The following is a 16,808-nucleotide window of genomic DNA, read 5'->3' as shown; positions in this document are numbered from 1 at the left end:
CCTTGTTTTCCTTAGGGCCCTGGAAACCAACAGGTATAACCATATCACAGCCACGTACTTCCTGCTGGCTGAAAGGATCCTGAGAGAAAAGCAAGAGAAAGAAATACAGACCAGATCTGCAAGCCCGAGCAATATCAAGGCCCAGTTTAGGTGAGAAAAAAATCTTCACTGATTTTAGTAAGTTTAACGTTTTGAAATAGCGAACTTTTTTTTTTTTTTTAATGCTTCCTAACTCTTTGGGGCAAGAGAGTACAAGCAGTGATGATGGCCTCATTGCAGAGGCCACACATGGGCTCTTCGGGTGTACATGAGGGTCTGGGTTCCCTCGTCACCAGGGATGCCGTCCCCTCCTGGTCTCAGTGGGGACGGGCCGTGTCTGTTGGCATGGTCAGGAAAACAGGTTTGGAGAAGCAGCCTCACGCCAGTGTCTTGCTAGTTATTTTCATTAAATTCTTCCAACTCCAACATGTATTAATCTGTTATTTTCTTTAGTTTTTCATTCTAGGAACAAGGCTGAATTTTCCCTCATTTATTTGAAGTAATTTTTAAAATTAAATAGAGTATTGCTATGCCACAGTGTTCTCTCAGGATTTCCAGAATTGGATAGTCTCATTAGCTAGTTGATTTCTTAGCTGCTTGACCTTGGGAGGTTGCTTAACCTCTCTATGACTTAGCTGCCCAATCTGTAAAACAAAAGTAACCATGCTATTTACCTCATGGGGTTGTGGAGAGGAATGATGAATTAACACATGTAAAGCACTTAGAACCAGGGCTTTGTGTGTTTGCCGGACACTGCTGGGAATATTTTACCACCATTATCTTCAATAAAGTCAGAACGTGCTGCTCCCCAAGCCTTTTCTAACCCCCTCTCTCCTCCTCCTCCTCCTCTCTTCCAGCCTTCCCACTTTGCTTTTTCTTCTGCCAGAGTAACTTTCCACTTAAAATCAAAGCATGGAAAAGGCTTACTTTTTTCATTATCATTATGAAATTTATTTCAGTTTATCTTTATGTACTCAGATAAAGTAACCCATGGAACTGTAGTTCAAAAACAGAAGAGTGCTCCTGATTCTGAGTAAAGCTGTGTGTACCTCCAAATATTTATGAATATATGTGTGTGTGAATATTATTGTGAATAATAATAATATGATTGTAAAAGATTAAGAAAGCCATTTCGATTTTAAGTTACTTGCAGTTGTCTCGCCATGTGAACTTTGTTGCTTGGGTGGAGTGGCAGAGTAGGGGGAGGAAAACATTCCCAGCTTGCCAAACAGTAAAGATTTAGAAGTCTAGTTTAACTAGAACATGAATTTAGTAACTTTATTCATATCTTGGATGCATTCCTCTGTAATAAAAAGTAGGCACACTGTCTAGTGTCTGCTTAGAAGAGGACTGAACCCAGGGAGTGAGGGGATTCTTGAGGATAAGATAAACCAGAGATTGATGCTCAGAAATTACGGTCAACCTAGTCCTCACCCGAGCTCCCTGGCAAGAAAGAGTAACCCCAAGGCAGATCATCACTACTCGCCAGGTGCACCGAGACTGGCGCTACCACCGGGCTTCTGGAGGAGAGAATATTTAGATTTGAACTCTTCTGTTCAGTGAAACATACCAGAACTCAGTTTAAAGCTGATTGTATATGTGAGACCAACATTAGCTATAAAGAAATAGTAGGCCAGGCACAGTGATTCAACCCTTTGGGAGGCCAAGGCGGGAAGATCCCTTGAGCCCAGGAGTTCATGACTAGCCTGGGCAACATAGACCCTGTCTCTATAAAAATTAAAAATTAAAAGAATTTAAAATACTAGAGCTTTCTGAACTGTTTTCCTTTTGCTGTCATGAGGACTCTGAAGTGGAGAAGCTATGTGCGCCTTTTTTTCTATGGCACAGGACCCACTGGCAGTGGCAGTGTCTCCTGACTTGCCTTCTCTTTGTTGTCAGTGTAACTTTATTGACAAGACCCTGGACCTCCCTTGGTTCCATTGCTGGGTATGCCTTGTGGTCAGAATGACCTAGGAGGTGGAAACCTGGACTGAGTCAGGAGACTGTATTTAAAATGGCAACTAGCTGGAAGGAAGGGTCAGGCCAGTGAGAGCCACAGCCACAGAGAACAGATACATGCTGTGTGCACCAGTGGGTAGTCCGGAAGAATTGGTGACAGGCTGGTTGAGATGGGTGGTTAACTGGAGACTGATATCCAGCCTCCTAGTTGGGCTGGGTGTCTTCGCAAGCAGATCGGTAGGCAGGTTCTGGATCCAGGGGCCGAGTCCTAGACCTGGAATTGAGCGAGAACACAGGGACTCCACTAGCGAATGAAGTCCCAGATGCCATCTCAGGAATGTAGGTATAAGATGTGGCTTAGCTGAAAGGAGTGGTGTTGGTACAGATGGGATCCTGCAGCAGTGAGGTGGTATTTGGGAGTTGTCAAGTCAAGTAGCTTAAGGTTTCTTAAATTCTAGAACGGATTCTGTTTCAGATATAGTAGCATTAACTTTGTTAAAAATATGAATAATTGTAGGGCTGCCCCAGGACATTTGTATGGAAGAACATGAGGTCTGAGAGAAGGGTCTAGGCATTTAGAATTATTTCTAATTGAGAACTCTTATGACTGACTGTGTCCGGGGCCTGTCTGCAGACTCCAGAGATTCTTCCTCCAGCCTGCCCTGTAGACCCGAGGACAGCACTGTTGGAACTCTCTAGGGAGGAGCCAGATAGCAGGGTAGGCATCTCATAGACTGCAGCCAGATAGTTCTGGAATGGAAAATCAAGAAGTTAACCCAGAAGCAGGACGTGGCCACACAGTGTTAGCCATTGTTCGGTAATGACCACTTCAGAGAATACTGCTTCTTAGCTTCAAATTTAAATGTTTTTCTTAATGACACGTTTATTTTATTAAAGGAGAACCTGTGCAAAACAAAAGAAAACTTGCACATAGCAAGTCTAGTCGATATTCCACATACAGTGGCCACTGGTAAAATTTTGTTCCTGCCTTTATTATTATAACTATATTACTATGCCCCCTGGGGAGAGAGGATAGTTGACAATTCAGAGATGTTTATTCAGAATAGCAGCTAGAGAGCCTCATTTAAAAAATTCATCTTCTCTGGGAACCAAGCAGTATTGTTGTTACTTTGGCAACTCCAGGTTAGGAGATAAAATCAAAGTTTAAATAATGGTGAATTTTGCTATTCACTACTCTTGTATGGGCATTTAAAAATATACTTATTTAAGGCTGGCACTGTGGTGTGCGCCTATAGTCCCAGCTATTCGAGAGGCTGAGGTGGGAGGATTGCTTGATATCCCCGGGGGTCAAGGCTGCAGTGAGCCGCATTCATGCCCTTGCACTCCAGCCTGAATAACAGTGAGACCCTGTCTCAAAAGACAGACATTTTTATTTAACCTAGTGAGTTTTTTAATTGGAGAAGAAGAGATTTTTATATGATTTTGTATGATGTATATGTGTTACACATGTAACTTTTCTTTCTATTCAGATCCATTGAACTGTTTCCATTTCATTTTATAAATGCCAAGTTCTTACCCCATGGTAAAATCAGGAGCCCTAGAAATTTCAGGTGAATTTTATTTGTAGTAATATACCTTTAAAGGTTGTGATCTAAGAACCAAAGAAACAAAACGTGTGCTGTTCAGATTTTGCTTTGCCAGTAGCTTCCATGGGCTTTTAAAAAATGTTTATCTTGTAGTATAAAGCTTTTGTATAGAAAAGATGGAGTAGCTTTTTGCCCTGTTTTCTTTTCTGACAGCTGTGATGAAGTTGTCACTTGGCCAATAAGCCACAAACTGAACCATGTTTCAAAACCACATTTGCCCTTCTGGTGGCCTTGCTGAACACAGGATGTTGAATGGGTTTGCAGGGTTGCTGCTTTTTTCTTTAAGTCTGTAGATTTTGTCCCAGTAAGTTTGATGTGATGTACTTTACTATCATCTGCATAATGATTATATGGCTTTCCCCCCTCCAATCTATCTGTTACATAGGCAGTCATGGCCAACCAAAATTGATGTGCCCCAGGACCTTGAGGATGACCTCACGGCCACTCCTTTGTCCCACACGACTGTCCCTCAGTCTCCTGCTCGGGCTGCTGACAGTGTCCTCAATGGCCACAGGAGCAAAGGCCTGTGTGACTCAGCTAAGAAAGATGACCTCCCCGAGTTGGCTGGATCAGCACTGTCTACGGTGCCACCCGCAAGCTTAAAACCCACAGCCAGTGGGCGGAAGTGTCTGTTCAGGGTGGAAGAAGATGAAGAGGAAGATGAGGAGGACAAGAAACCCATGTCCCTCTCAACACAAGTGGTTTTGCGCCGGAAGCCATCTGTGACCAACCGCCTGACATCCAGGAAGAGCGCGCCCGTCCTCAACCAGATCTTTGAGGAAGGGGAATCTGATGATGAGTTTGACATGGATGAGAATCTGCCTCCCAAGTTGAGCAGATTAAAGATGAACATAGCTTCTCCAGGTACAGTTCACAAACGCTACCACCGGAGGAAAAGTCAGGGCCGGGGCTCCAGCTGCAGTAGTTCGGAGACCAGTGATGATGATTCTGAAAGCCGGCGGCGGCTCGATAAAGATAGTGGGTTCACCTACTCCTGGCACCGCCGGGATAGCAGCGAGGGGCCCCCTGGCAGTGAGGGGGATGGCGGGGCCAGAGCAAGCCGAGCAATGCCAGCGGAGGGGCGGACAAGGCCAGCCCCAGCGAGAACAATGCTGGTGGGGGCAGCCCCTCCAGTGGCTCAGGTGGCAACCCCACCAATACATCGGGTACCACACGCCGCTGTGCCGGCCCCAGCAGCTCCATGCAGCTGGCCTCTCGCAGTGCTGGGGAGCTCGTTGAGAGCCTCAAACTCATGAGCCTCTGCCTCGGTTCCCAGCTTCATGGGAGCACCAAGTACATTATTGATCCACAGAATGGCTTGTCGTTTTCCAGTGTGAAAGTCCAAGAGAAATCTACGTGGAAAATGTGCATCAGCTCCACAGGGAATGCAGGGCAGGCCCCTGCAGTGGGCAGCATAAAGTTTTTCTCTGACCACATGGCAGATACCACCACTGAATTGGAACGGATAAAGAGCAAGAACCTGAAAAATAATGTGCTGCAGCTACCTCTGTGCGAAAAGACCATCTCTGTGAACATCCAGCGGAACCCTAAGGAGGGGCTGCTGTGTGCGTCCAGCCCAGCCAGCTGTTGCCACGTCATCTGACTGGCCCCATCTGGCCGCTAGCATGCTTCCTGCTCAGAGCAGTGAAGACCGGCTCACTTCACTGTTCCCATTTGGTTTTACTATTTTAAAGTGGGCGTTAGGAGCAATTATTTATTACCTTTCCATTTGTTCGCCTGATGATGTGACAATGCATGGTCTTTGTGCATGCTGCTAGACACTTTTCTTTTCCAGCCGAAAAGCCTATTATGTAATTTTTACATTCATAATTTTAATGTGGATGATCAGGATTAAATTAAGATGTATATCTGGAACCTCTTATAAATGGAGCACTTAGAAATTTGATGTTCTGCACTTCACTTAGAGAGAGAAAAAATGCTTTTCTTTGTGAAAAATCTGAATTCCTGTCCTGACCTTCTGTGATGTGGAAACTCTGGGCTCTGAGACACACTCTCTGGTGTCTGAGACAGAACCAAAGCAATAACGTTGTGATGCCCACAGGCCTGGAGCCAGCTAGCGACCTCGTGCCGCCCAGCCGTCCGTGGTCTGTGCAGAGCAGAGGACAGTGAGTGTCTGCACTGAGAACCTTAAAACAACAATTTGAACATACCCACACCTGTTTGTCTTAAGCTATAGTGTAAAAACAAAGTTTGGGCTCTTAAAATTTAACTGAAAAAGATTTGTTTTGTAATAGGTGAGATAAAGTACTTAGATTTATAAGGCAGCTTCCCCTGTAGTGATAAATTACAAGCAGACAATCTTATTTTGTAATGTGATGAAGTGATGATGTCTTAACTCTACTTAGAGAGTGTATGTCTGTCTAACAGAACAAAAAGATGCTCTGTGTAAATTCCTTCCTGTAGGGCACACTGCAGGATTTCCATGTAGATAGAAGAACTATAGGGCCTGGTACAGAAGGTGCACACAAATGTTGGCAAAGTTAAAACCCTATGAATTAAAACCTACTGGGATTTGGTTTTTAGGAGTTTGGTAGTTAGGTTATCTCTTGTTATTTTCATTCAGGTATACTCTTTGGCTCAGCTAGCTCTGAATGAAAAATATACATAAAAGGGTAAAATTCACACATACAGCAAACAAAAATGCACAAAGCCTGCTTTGTAACTTTTTTTTCTGGAATTGTTTTTCACTTTGCCTTTTCCTGCCAAAACGATAATCAAATAACTCTTGCTTTAACCTATTCCTGTACAAAGACTGCTTTTGACCAGAGAATCATCTGTTGTGGCATTTTATCTTGTAGGACACTGTATATTGCAAATTGCTAATTATGGAAGGGGCCAGTTGCTGTTTTTTCATGCAGTGCCCTGGGAGTCTTAAAAGCAGTGCTTAGCAACATTGGTGATAGAATGTGGCTGGGACCCAGGGCCCTTCCCCACTCTTCAGCCCCACATCATGTCTCTGAGGTGACGGACTGAGATGCATCTGGTCCTGTAATTCGGAGAGTGGGCGGATCACCAAAGAACTGCATTGCTGTGGTCACTGTTTCTTCAAGTACACACTGACTCTGCTACTTTAGGATAAATATATTTTACTCAGAACTCTGAATTTCACAGTATACTTACTAAACTAAGTAAAAATGATACTTAAAATACTTATTTTACTTTCTAGACCTAGGCTAGATATGTTTTAAGCTACAGCTCTAGTTCATTGTGGTATTTATAATTTGAAAGCTATGAGAATAGATGTGTGGGTGAAGCCATAGAACATATTTGCTTGAAATTCTTGAGCAGGGATCTTATAAAGGGCCAGAAATAAGATGTGTGGTTCACATAGATAGTGAGCGTAACATCTGTATTAAACGTAGGAGAGAAGTTTATAAAGGGCATTGGCAATAAACTCTTTGTTGCAGCTGTTTTCCAAGCAGTGTAAATACTTTTTCCTGTGATTATGTATAGCCTTGGAATGGCACCTTTTAACTAACCCATATGTGTTTGGTTTCAATGGTTTTTTATATTCAGATGTATATATGGTGCTCACTTTAGGATCAGCAGTGTTGACCATTTATGCTGCATAGCTGTATTATAGCCTTATTAGTTGTTTGGTTGACCCTCGGGGTGTACAAATGTCAGTCTGAGTGGTGTCTTACTCCTTTGTTTATAAGTGAATGATTGTGCATGTGTTGTATGTCATAGTATGTCATCACATAAAAGGGAGGGAGCGAAAAACCATTACATTAAGATAATATTGGACCAAACTACTTACTTGCTCTAAACAGTTACTTGTACCCCTTAACCTGTCTTCAAAAGTTGCATAGAGTTACAGTAGTGTATAAATTAAATATTGTGGAAAAACAGTCTTGTATTTTTCTGTATGTGTGTATATATATAATTATGTACTTCTGGCAATTCTATCTGTATTTAAAGATGTGACAATCTTGACACCAATTTTAAGAATAGCTGTGAGACCGAATTAAAGATAATCCCTACCAAGTGAAAATTGATGTGTGTTAAGAGGGTACAGAATTATCAACTGATTTGGTCAGTTGCTTCCAATGCTAGTTGATTTCCCTCATTGTGTAAACATTGACAGGTATGTGACAAATGGGAAAAAATCCAAATAATAAAGTGACATATTGGTGTTCAGCAATATAAACCGTGTCCTGTGTTGTATTGCTTCTCATGAGTGCAGCTTTGTGTGATCCCACCTCAGTTAGACCCAGCCTCCTCCATGCCCTGTGCCCGCACCACCAGATGTGGCTGAAAAAGTACAGTCATTACTATGTTTAAACTCAGGGCCACAAATAAGAGGTGGGGCCAGGGTGCCCATTAAGTAGACTTTCTCTATTTCATCTCCTTTCCTCACTCTGCTGGTCACCATGCTGCCTAACTGAATAAAGGGAGGCAATGGGAACTGCCACAAGTTCTCACCTCTGCCTTCCTCCCTTCCTTCATACACATTCCTCCTGTTACTGTGATTCCAAGGTCAGCTACTCTTACTCAATTCTCACAACCATTACCATAATCGACTTTCACCCCACCCCCAACTCCAACCCCCCCAAAAAGAAATCTTGTGCCCTTTGGCATACTTTACCTTTGTCCGCAACTCACCTTACTCCAGCCTCATGCAACCACTTCCTGTGATCCATTTTCAATCCCATGTTAGAATCTGATAAATTGCTCACTCTCTTCCTTATGAACTTCCCATCTCTCAGTATCTCACTTCTGCCTTGCTGCTCTTTAAGTCCAGTGGTACTTCCTCATTCTTCCAACCTCTTAAATTTGGAATGTCCCAAGGTTCAATTCTGGACCCCTGCTCTATCTGCAGTGACTCCTCATCTCATTTAGTCTAGTATCTATATGCTGATAGAAGCCCAAATTATATTTAGCCCACATAGCCTGGGAGCACTGAATTTCAACTACCTATTTGACTTTTCTACTTGGATGTATCTGTGTGTCTACAGCATCTCAATTTTTACAAGTTCAGAACTACTAATCTTTCCCCTCAAATCCTTTTACTAGTGCACCCATCTTAATAAATAGCAACTCCTAGCCTTCAATAGTTTCATACAAGTGGAAAATCTTGGTGTCATCTTTTTCATCCCAACATTCAGTCTATGAGCAAATGTTACTTGCCTTTCAAAGTTGACGACTTCTCGTTGCCGCCACCACTACCACTCTAGTCCATGGCACTCAACTGTAAATACCTCTTAAAGGGTTTCCCTGCTTTTGCTCTTGTCTTTCTCGTTTATTTTCCACTTAGCAGTATGAGAGATAATTTTAAAGGCTAAAACATACCATGTTTTGAAAGGTGTTTAGTTTCCAAATATTTGGGGTTTTCCCACATACGTTTCTATGATTTTTGGTTTAATTCCATTTTTATCAGTGCATGCTTTGTACAGTTTAAATCTTTTGAAACTTGTTTTATGGCTCAGCATATGACCTATCTTGGTGAATGTTTCCTGAGTACTTGGAAAGTGCTATTGGTTGAGTGTTCTACACATGTCAGTTCGTTCAGGTTGGTTGATAATGTTCAAGTTTTCCATATTCTTACTGATTTTCTGTGTCAATTATTGAGAGAGGAGTGTTGAAATCTCCAACTATAGTTGTGGATTTGTCTGTTTCTCCTTTTAGTTCTAGCAGTGGTAGTTTAGAAAATTTGAAGCTCTGTTGTTTGGTACATATACATTTAAGATTGTTATGTCATATCAATGGATTGATCCCTTTCCTCATGAAATGTTCCCTCTTTATGCCTGGTAAATTATTTGTTCTGAAATCTACTTTGTGTGATAGTGATATAGTCACTCCAGCTTTCTTTTGACTTATGAGAATATATCTTTTTCCATTCTTTACTGTTAACCTATTGTGTGTTTATGTTTAAGGTTTGTTTTTTGTAGATATCATATAGTTAGAGCTTGCTTTTTCATCCCATCAGCAAATGTCTTTTATTGAGGGTTTAGATGTATTACATTTAGTGTAATTGTCAATATGGTTGAGTTTAAACCTACCTAGTTTTCCATTTGTCTCGTCTGTTCTTTTTCCCTCTTTTACTACCTTGTTTTGGTTTAACTGAGCACCTTTTGTTACTCCATTTTATCTCCACTATTGGCTTATTGGCTGTACCTCTTGTTTCTCAGTGGATGCTATAAGATTTGCAATACATGTGTTTTATTATATCACAGTCTATCTTAATATATCACTTCATGTAGAGTATAAAAACCTTGCAACTGTATGCCTCTACTTTCCTCTTCCTGTTCTTTATACTACTGTTGTCATACATTTTATTTTTGTATATATAAATACTGTTTTAACTAGTTTTTAAGGGATTAAACATGGGTGGGGGGAGTATTTTAGCTACATATTTGTCATTTGCAGCACTCTTCATTTCTTTGTGTAGATCCACACTTTGGTTTTCCTTCTGTCTGTAGAACATTCTTTAACATTTCATATAATGCAAATCTGCTGGCATTACATTCTGTCAGCTTTTGCTTGTCTGAAAAATTATTTTCCTTAAAGATATCATTGGGTATAAAATTGATTTATTTTATTGCACAGCTGGACACTGAATTTTACATTGTTGAATGCTGGAATTTTTTGTATTTGTATATGAAGTGTTGGATTTCATTTTGGAATGCAGTTATTTAAAATAATTGGATCATTCATGTCTCGCTTTTAAACTGTTAGGGTAGATCCTGAGCAGTCTTCAGTATAGGGCTAATTTGGCCCACTACTGAGGCAGTACCTGTCTAGGGACTCTTGAGATTTTTCTCTTCCGGCTGGTAGGAACATGAACTATTCGCAGCCTTGGGTAAGTTCTGAGCATTGTTCAGCTTGCTGCTTTCCAGTGGTTCTTTCTCCAGCTTCGGGTAGTTTTCTCATAAGTACTGATCAGTACTCAACCAAAGACCACAGATTTTCTTTTGGAGCTTGCTCACTATCTGTGGCAACTCCCTCCTCTCTGCCCTGCACATTGATCTTGAACTTCAAACTACTTGCTCAACTCAACCAGACTATTTGGGCTCTCCCTCTCTGTGTTCTGGCAACTGCCTTTGGGCAGTCAGCTGGGGCATTCAACTCACAAGGCTCACCTCATTTGCCTCCCTTCTCTCAGGGGCGTTGCTCAATGTCTGGAAACTATTGCTCCATATATTTTGTTTGGTTTCTTAGTTGTTTAAAGCAAGAGGGTCAATCAAATTCCTCTAATTCCATCATGGCCAGAAACAGCAGTCTAAATAGTGGGTCGCTCCCCTGCTCCGAATCCTTCCATGGCTTCCCATCTCAGATTTAAAAGTCTAATCCTGTGTGGTGGCCCACAAGGCCCTCGTCTGTCCTCTGCCCCAGTTACCACATCTGCTTCTCTCAACTTGCTCATTCAGCTCTGGCTGCAATAACCTCCTTGCTAGTTCTTGAAGAGGCCAAACACAGGACACGTCAGACTTCAAGTGGCTATTAATCCATGGCCCTTCTGCCCCCTACAGCTGCTCAGCAAGGAAGAGGTTTCTCAGACTTCTGGGATCTGGAGAGAGACAGACAAGAAGGGGAAATAGGATGTAGCCCTTTTTGAGCTAGTAGGGCCTAACAACATTGTGACTACTAGGGAGAGAGTCGTATTTTTCAGGACCCCTGGATCCAGGACTAAGCACTTGCTGGACACCTCACTCTGAGCAAGGCGTTACAGATTGGGAAGTCAGAAGAGAAAAAAATGAATGGTGGTTCTTGCCAGTTCATTGGAGAAGAAAATGGTGATTTAAATTAGCACAAGTTGATGGATCAGAGGTGGTGATGCGTCTGCACAGCACTGCTATCAGGGTCAGGGAATTCAAAGAAGGGTGAAGCAGGGAGAAAGAATGCAGACAGTGGAGAACTGAAGAGTGTGAACCGGGTTCCGATCATCTGGAGGTCCCTGTGTGAGCCACAGGAGGTAGCAGTGGACATTGCTGAGACAGAATTCATTTTGCTTCTTGATACCTTTATCCTTTTACAAGGACTCCAAGGTTTCTGGATTAGAAGATGAAAAGAGTGGGGGTTGGGGTGGGGGCACTGGTAGAAACAGTCACTAACAGGAAGACCAGCATGAAGGTGGAAATAAGACTGAGTCAATGTCTGGCTGGCAGAGCTGGCTTCATGTGTATATGTGACCTGTATACTCATTTGGGGGCACCACACTTAGAAGAGTCCCACATTAAGTTCGACACTCTGCTGTTGTTTTAAAATTCATTGCCACATGGCACATACTCTTAAAATTGATCACACAATTGGACATAAAACAATCATCAGCAAATGCAGAAGAAGTGAAATACCAGTGACTCTCTTGGACCATGGTGCAATAAAATTAGAAATTAAGACTAAGAAAATTGCTCAGAACCATACGATTACATGGAAATTAAATAACCAGCTCCTGAATGACTTTTGGGTAAATAATGAAATTTAGGCTGAAATTAAGAAAGCTACCAGAAGACAAGAAATAACCAAAATCAGAGCTGAACTGAAGGAGATTGAGACACAAAAAACCATTCAAAAGATCGAATCCAGGAGTTGTTTCTTTGAAAACATTAATAAAATAGACTGCTAGCTAGACTAATAAAGAGCAAAAGAGAGATGATCCAAATAAACATAATCAGAAACAAACAACAAAGAGGATATTACCACTGACCCCGCTGAAATGCAGATAACTGTCAGAGAATATTATGAACACCTCTATGCACACAAACTAGAAAATCTAGAAGAAATTGATAAATTTCTGAATACATACACCCTCCCAAGACTGAACCAGGAAAAAACTGAATCCTTGAACAGACCAATAATGAGCTCTGAAATTGAATCAGTAATAGCCTACCACCCCCCAAAAGCTCGGGACCAGACAGATTCACAGCCAAATTCTACCAGATGTACAAAGATGAGCTGGCACCATTCTTACTAAAACTACTCTAAAAAATTGAGGAGGAAGGACTCCTTCCTAACTCATTCTTTGAGGCCAACATCATCCTGATACCAAAACCTAGCAGAGACACCAGAAAACTTCAGGCCAATGTCCCCTGATGAACATTGATGCAAAAATCCTCAACAAAATGCTGGCAAGCCAAATTCAGCAGCACATCAAAAAGCTTATCCACCATGATCAAGTAGGCTTCATCCCCAGAATTCAAGGTTGGTTCAGTAAATGTGACTCATCACATAAGCAGAAATAAAGACAGAGACCACATGATTATCTCAACAGATGCAGAAAAGGCTTTCAACAAAATTCAACACCCTTTCATGTTCAACTCTCAATAAACTAGGTATTGAAGGAACATACCTCAAAACAGTAAGAGTCATCTGGCTGGGCATGGTGGCTCAGTCCTGTAATCTCAGCACTTTGGGAGGCCGTGACTGGTGGATCATGAGGTACGGAGTTCAAGACCAGCCTGGCCAACATGGTGAAACCCCGTCTCTACTAAAAATACAAAAATTAGCTGGATTTGGTGGCTGTAGCCCCAGCTACCTGGGAGGCTGAGGCAGGAGAATTGCTTGAACCTGGGAGGCGGAGGCTGCAGTGAGTGGAAATCGTGCCACTGCACTCCAGCCTGGGCAACAGAGTGAGACTCTATCTGAAAAATAATGATAATAATAATAAGAGCCATCTATGACCAACCCATAGCCGTGTCATACCGAATGGACAAAAACTGGAGCATTTCCCTTGAAAACTGGCACAAGACAGGATGTCCTCTCTCACCACTCATATTCAACACAGCATTAGAGGTCCTGGCCAGGGCAAGTCCTGTCAAGAGAAAGAAATAAAGGGCATCCAAATAAGAAGAGAAGAAGTCAAACTATCCCTGTTTGCAGACACATGATTCTATATCTAGAAAACCCCATAGTCTCAGCCCAAAAGCTCCTTCAGCTGATAAACAACTTCGGCAGTCTCAGGAAATAAAATCAATGTACAAAAATCACTAGCATTCCTATACATCAACAATAGTCAAGCCAAGAGCTGAATCAGGAAGGCAATCCCATTCACAATTTTCACAAAAGAGTAAAATATCTAGAATACAGCTGACCAGGAAGGTGAAAGATCTCTACAATGAGAACTACAAAATACTGTTCAGAGGTTGCAGTGAGCCGAGATCGCACTACTGCACTCCAGCCTGGGCGACAGAGTGAGACTCCTTCTGAAAAACAAAAACAAAAAACACTGCTCAAAGAAATCTGAGATAACACCAACAAGTGGAAAAACATTCCATGCTCATAGATAGGAAGAATCAATATCATTAAAATAGCCATACTGTCCAATGCAATTTACAGGTTCGATGCTATTCCTATCAAAATACCAATGACCTTCTTCACAGAACTAGAAAAAACTATTTCAAAATTCACATGGAACCAAAAAAGACCCTGAATAGCCAAGGCAATTCTAAGCAAAAAGAACAATGCTGGAGGCATCATGCTACCTGATTTCAAACTATATTACAGGGCCACAGTAACCAAAACAGCATGGTACTGGTATAAAAACAGACACACAGACCAGTGGAACCGAATAGAGAGCTGACAAATAAGTCTGCACACCTACAACCATCTGATCTTTGACAAAGCTGACAAAAACAAGCAATGGGAACAGACTCCCTATTCAATAAATGGTACTGGGATAACTGGTTAGCCAGATGCAAACTGAAACTGGACCCCTTCCTTACACCATATACAAAAATCAACTCAAGACAGGTCAGAGACTTAAATGTAAAACCCAAAACTATAAAAACCCCAGAAGACAACATAGGCAATACCATTCTGGACACAGGAATGGGCAAAGATTCCATGACAAAAATGCTGAAAGCAATTGCAGCAAAACAAAATGGACAAATGGGATCTAATAAAACTAACGAGCTTCTGCACAGCAGAAGAAGCTGTCAACAGAGTAAACAGACAACCTACAGAATGGGAGAAAATTTTTACAAACTATGCATCTGACAAAGGTCTAATATCCAGCATCTATAAGGAACTTAAATTTATAAGAAGAAAACAACCCCATTAAAATGTGGGCAAAGGACATGAACAGACACGTCTCAAAAGAAGACATACATGTGGCCAACAAGCATATGAAGAAAAGCTCAACATTACTGACTATTAGAGAAATTCAAATCAAAACCATAATGAGATACCATCTCACACCAGTCTGAATGGCTATTATTAAAAAGTCAAAACAGACGCTGGTGAGGTTGTGGAGAAAAAGAAACTCTTATATAACATTGTGGGTGGAAGTGTAAATTATTTCAGCCATTGTGGAAAGTACAATTCCTCAAAGAGCTAAAAACAGAACTATTAACATACCAAGGGGTATATACCTTTGATATATATCCAAAGGATAATAAATCGTTCTATCATAAAGAGACACGCACATTTATGTTCACTGTAGCACTATTCACAATAGCAAAGATATGGAATCAACCTAAATGCCCATCAATGATAGACTGGATAAAGAAAATGTGGTACATATACACTGTGGAATACTACACAGCAATAAAAAAAAAAAGAACCAGCTCTTGTTTTTTGCTGCAATATGCATAGAGCTGGAGGCTGTTATCCTTAGTAAACTAACACAGGAACAGAAAACCAAATACCACATGTTCTCACTTACAAGTGGGAGCTAAATGATGAGAACACATGGACACATAGAGGGGAACAACAGACACTGAGGCCTACCTGAAGGTGAAGGGTGGGATGAAGGAGAGGACAGGAAAAATAATAGATACTAGGCTTAATACCTGGGTGATGAAATAATTGTACAACAAACCTCCATGACACAGTTTACCTATATGACAAACCTGCACATGTACCTCTGAACTTAAAAGTTAAAAAATAAAATAATTTTTTGAGACAGAGTCTCACTCTGCCAGGCTGGAATATGGTGGCACGATCTCAGCTCACTGCAATCTCCACCTCCTGGGCTCAAGTGATTCTCCCACCTCGGTCTCCTGAGTAGCTGGGACTACAGGCATGAGCCACCACACCCGGCTAATTTTTGTATTTTTAGTAGAGACAGGGTTTCACTGTGTTGCCCAGGCTGGTATCGAACTCCTGACCTCAGGTGATAAACCTGCCTCAGCCTCCGAAAATGCTGTAATTACAGGTGTGAGCCACTGCACCCAGCCTAAGATAAAATTCTCAAGAATGTTTGAAAAAGGGCATTGCATTTTCATTTTACACTGTGGATTCTGCACCTGACCGAGGGATCCCTTTGTAGATCTGTGCTCTGCAAGTATTGAGGAAATGCTCTCACCCCTGAGAATAGGAGACTTTGGTGAGAGCTTAGGCCCAGAGAAGGCAGCAAAGGCCTGAGACAGAAGCCCAGGGACCACTCAAATGTGGGGGTGGGGAGTGGAGGGCCAGAGAGTGGGACACCAGCAGGTAAGCCTGAGAATTCTCACAAAGGCTCTGCAGCCTGGGAGCCAGAGGTCCCCCTGAGGCCGAAGGGAATTTTTAAAAAACCTAGAAGTAGGTCCTGTGGGGGCCTCTCTGGAAGTGTGAGGAGAGAGGGGGTTAGAACACATGTGGGTGCTCAAGAAAGGAATGGAGGGTCTTGGAAATGGGAATTCTTTCCCTCTTAGCTACCCTGCTCCTGCCCCTGGCTCTGCCTGGACACCTTCCCTTCCACAGCTCTCTCCAGCTCACCCATGCTGCTCTCAACCCGAAATTCTCATTGCCTGTCCACTGACCCATGACCTGTGTGCCACCAAGAGTCTCAGAGGAGGGCCGGGCACGTGGCTCACGTCTTTAATCCTAGCACTTTGGGATACTGAGATGGGCAGATCACCTGAGGTCAGGAGTTTGAGACCAGCCTGGCTAATATGGTGAAACGCTGTCTCTACTAAAAATACAAAAATTAGCTGGGGCATGGTGGCGGGCACCTGTAATCCCAGCTACTTGGGAGGCTGAGGCAAGAGAATCGCTTATCCCAGGAGGCGAAAGGTTGCAGTGAGCCGAGATGCACCACTGCTACTCCAGCCTGTGTGCAGAGCAAGACTCTGTCTAAAAAAAAAAAAAAAAAAAAAAAAAAAGGGCTGGGGCATGGTGGCTCACGCCTGTAATCCCAGCACTTTGGGAGGCCAAGGCGGTGTGGGATCATGAGGTCAGGGGATCGAGACCCATCCTGGCTAACATGGTGAAACCCCATCTCTACTAAGAATATAAAAAAATTAGCCGGGCAGGGTGGCAGGC

At 42.3% G+C, this 16,808-nt stretch overlaps 1 protein-coding gene across 1 annotated transcript in view; it reads left to right on the top strand.

The window, feature by feature from the left end:
• Positions 1-7,776, top strand: part of SNRK (SNF related kinase) — a 69,697-nt gene extending 61,921 nt beyond the window's left edge. Inside the window, 3 exon segments of the mRNA XM_017876323.1 lie at positions 16-150; positions 3,991-4,649; positions 4,652-7,776. Coding sequence (XP_017731812.1) covers positions 16-150; positions 3,991-4,649; positions 4,652-5,208 — 1,351 coding nt within the window. The 3' untranslated portion in view covers positions 5,209-7,776.
• The last annotated feature ends 9,032 nt before the right edge of the window (positions 7,777-16,808 follow it).

The sequence above is a fragment of the Rhinopithecus bieti genome, unplaced genomic scaffold (genome assembly GCF_001698545.2).
Source record: "Rhinopithecus bieti isolate Rb0 unplaced genomic scaffold, ASM169854v2 scaffold_9581, whole genome shotgun sequence".
Taxonomy (NCBI): Eukaryota; Metazoa; Chordata; class Mammalia; order Primates; family Cercopithecidae; genus Rhinopithecus; species Rhinopithecus bieti.
The sequence above is the reverse complement of the archived record's forward strand: the minus strand, read 5'-3'. Positions and strand labels throughout refer to the sequence as shown.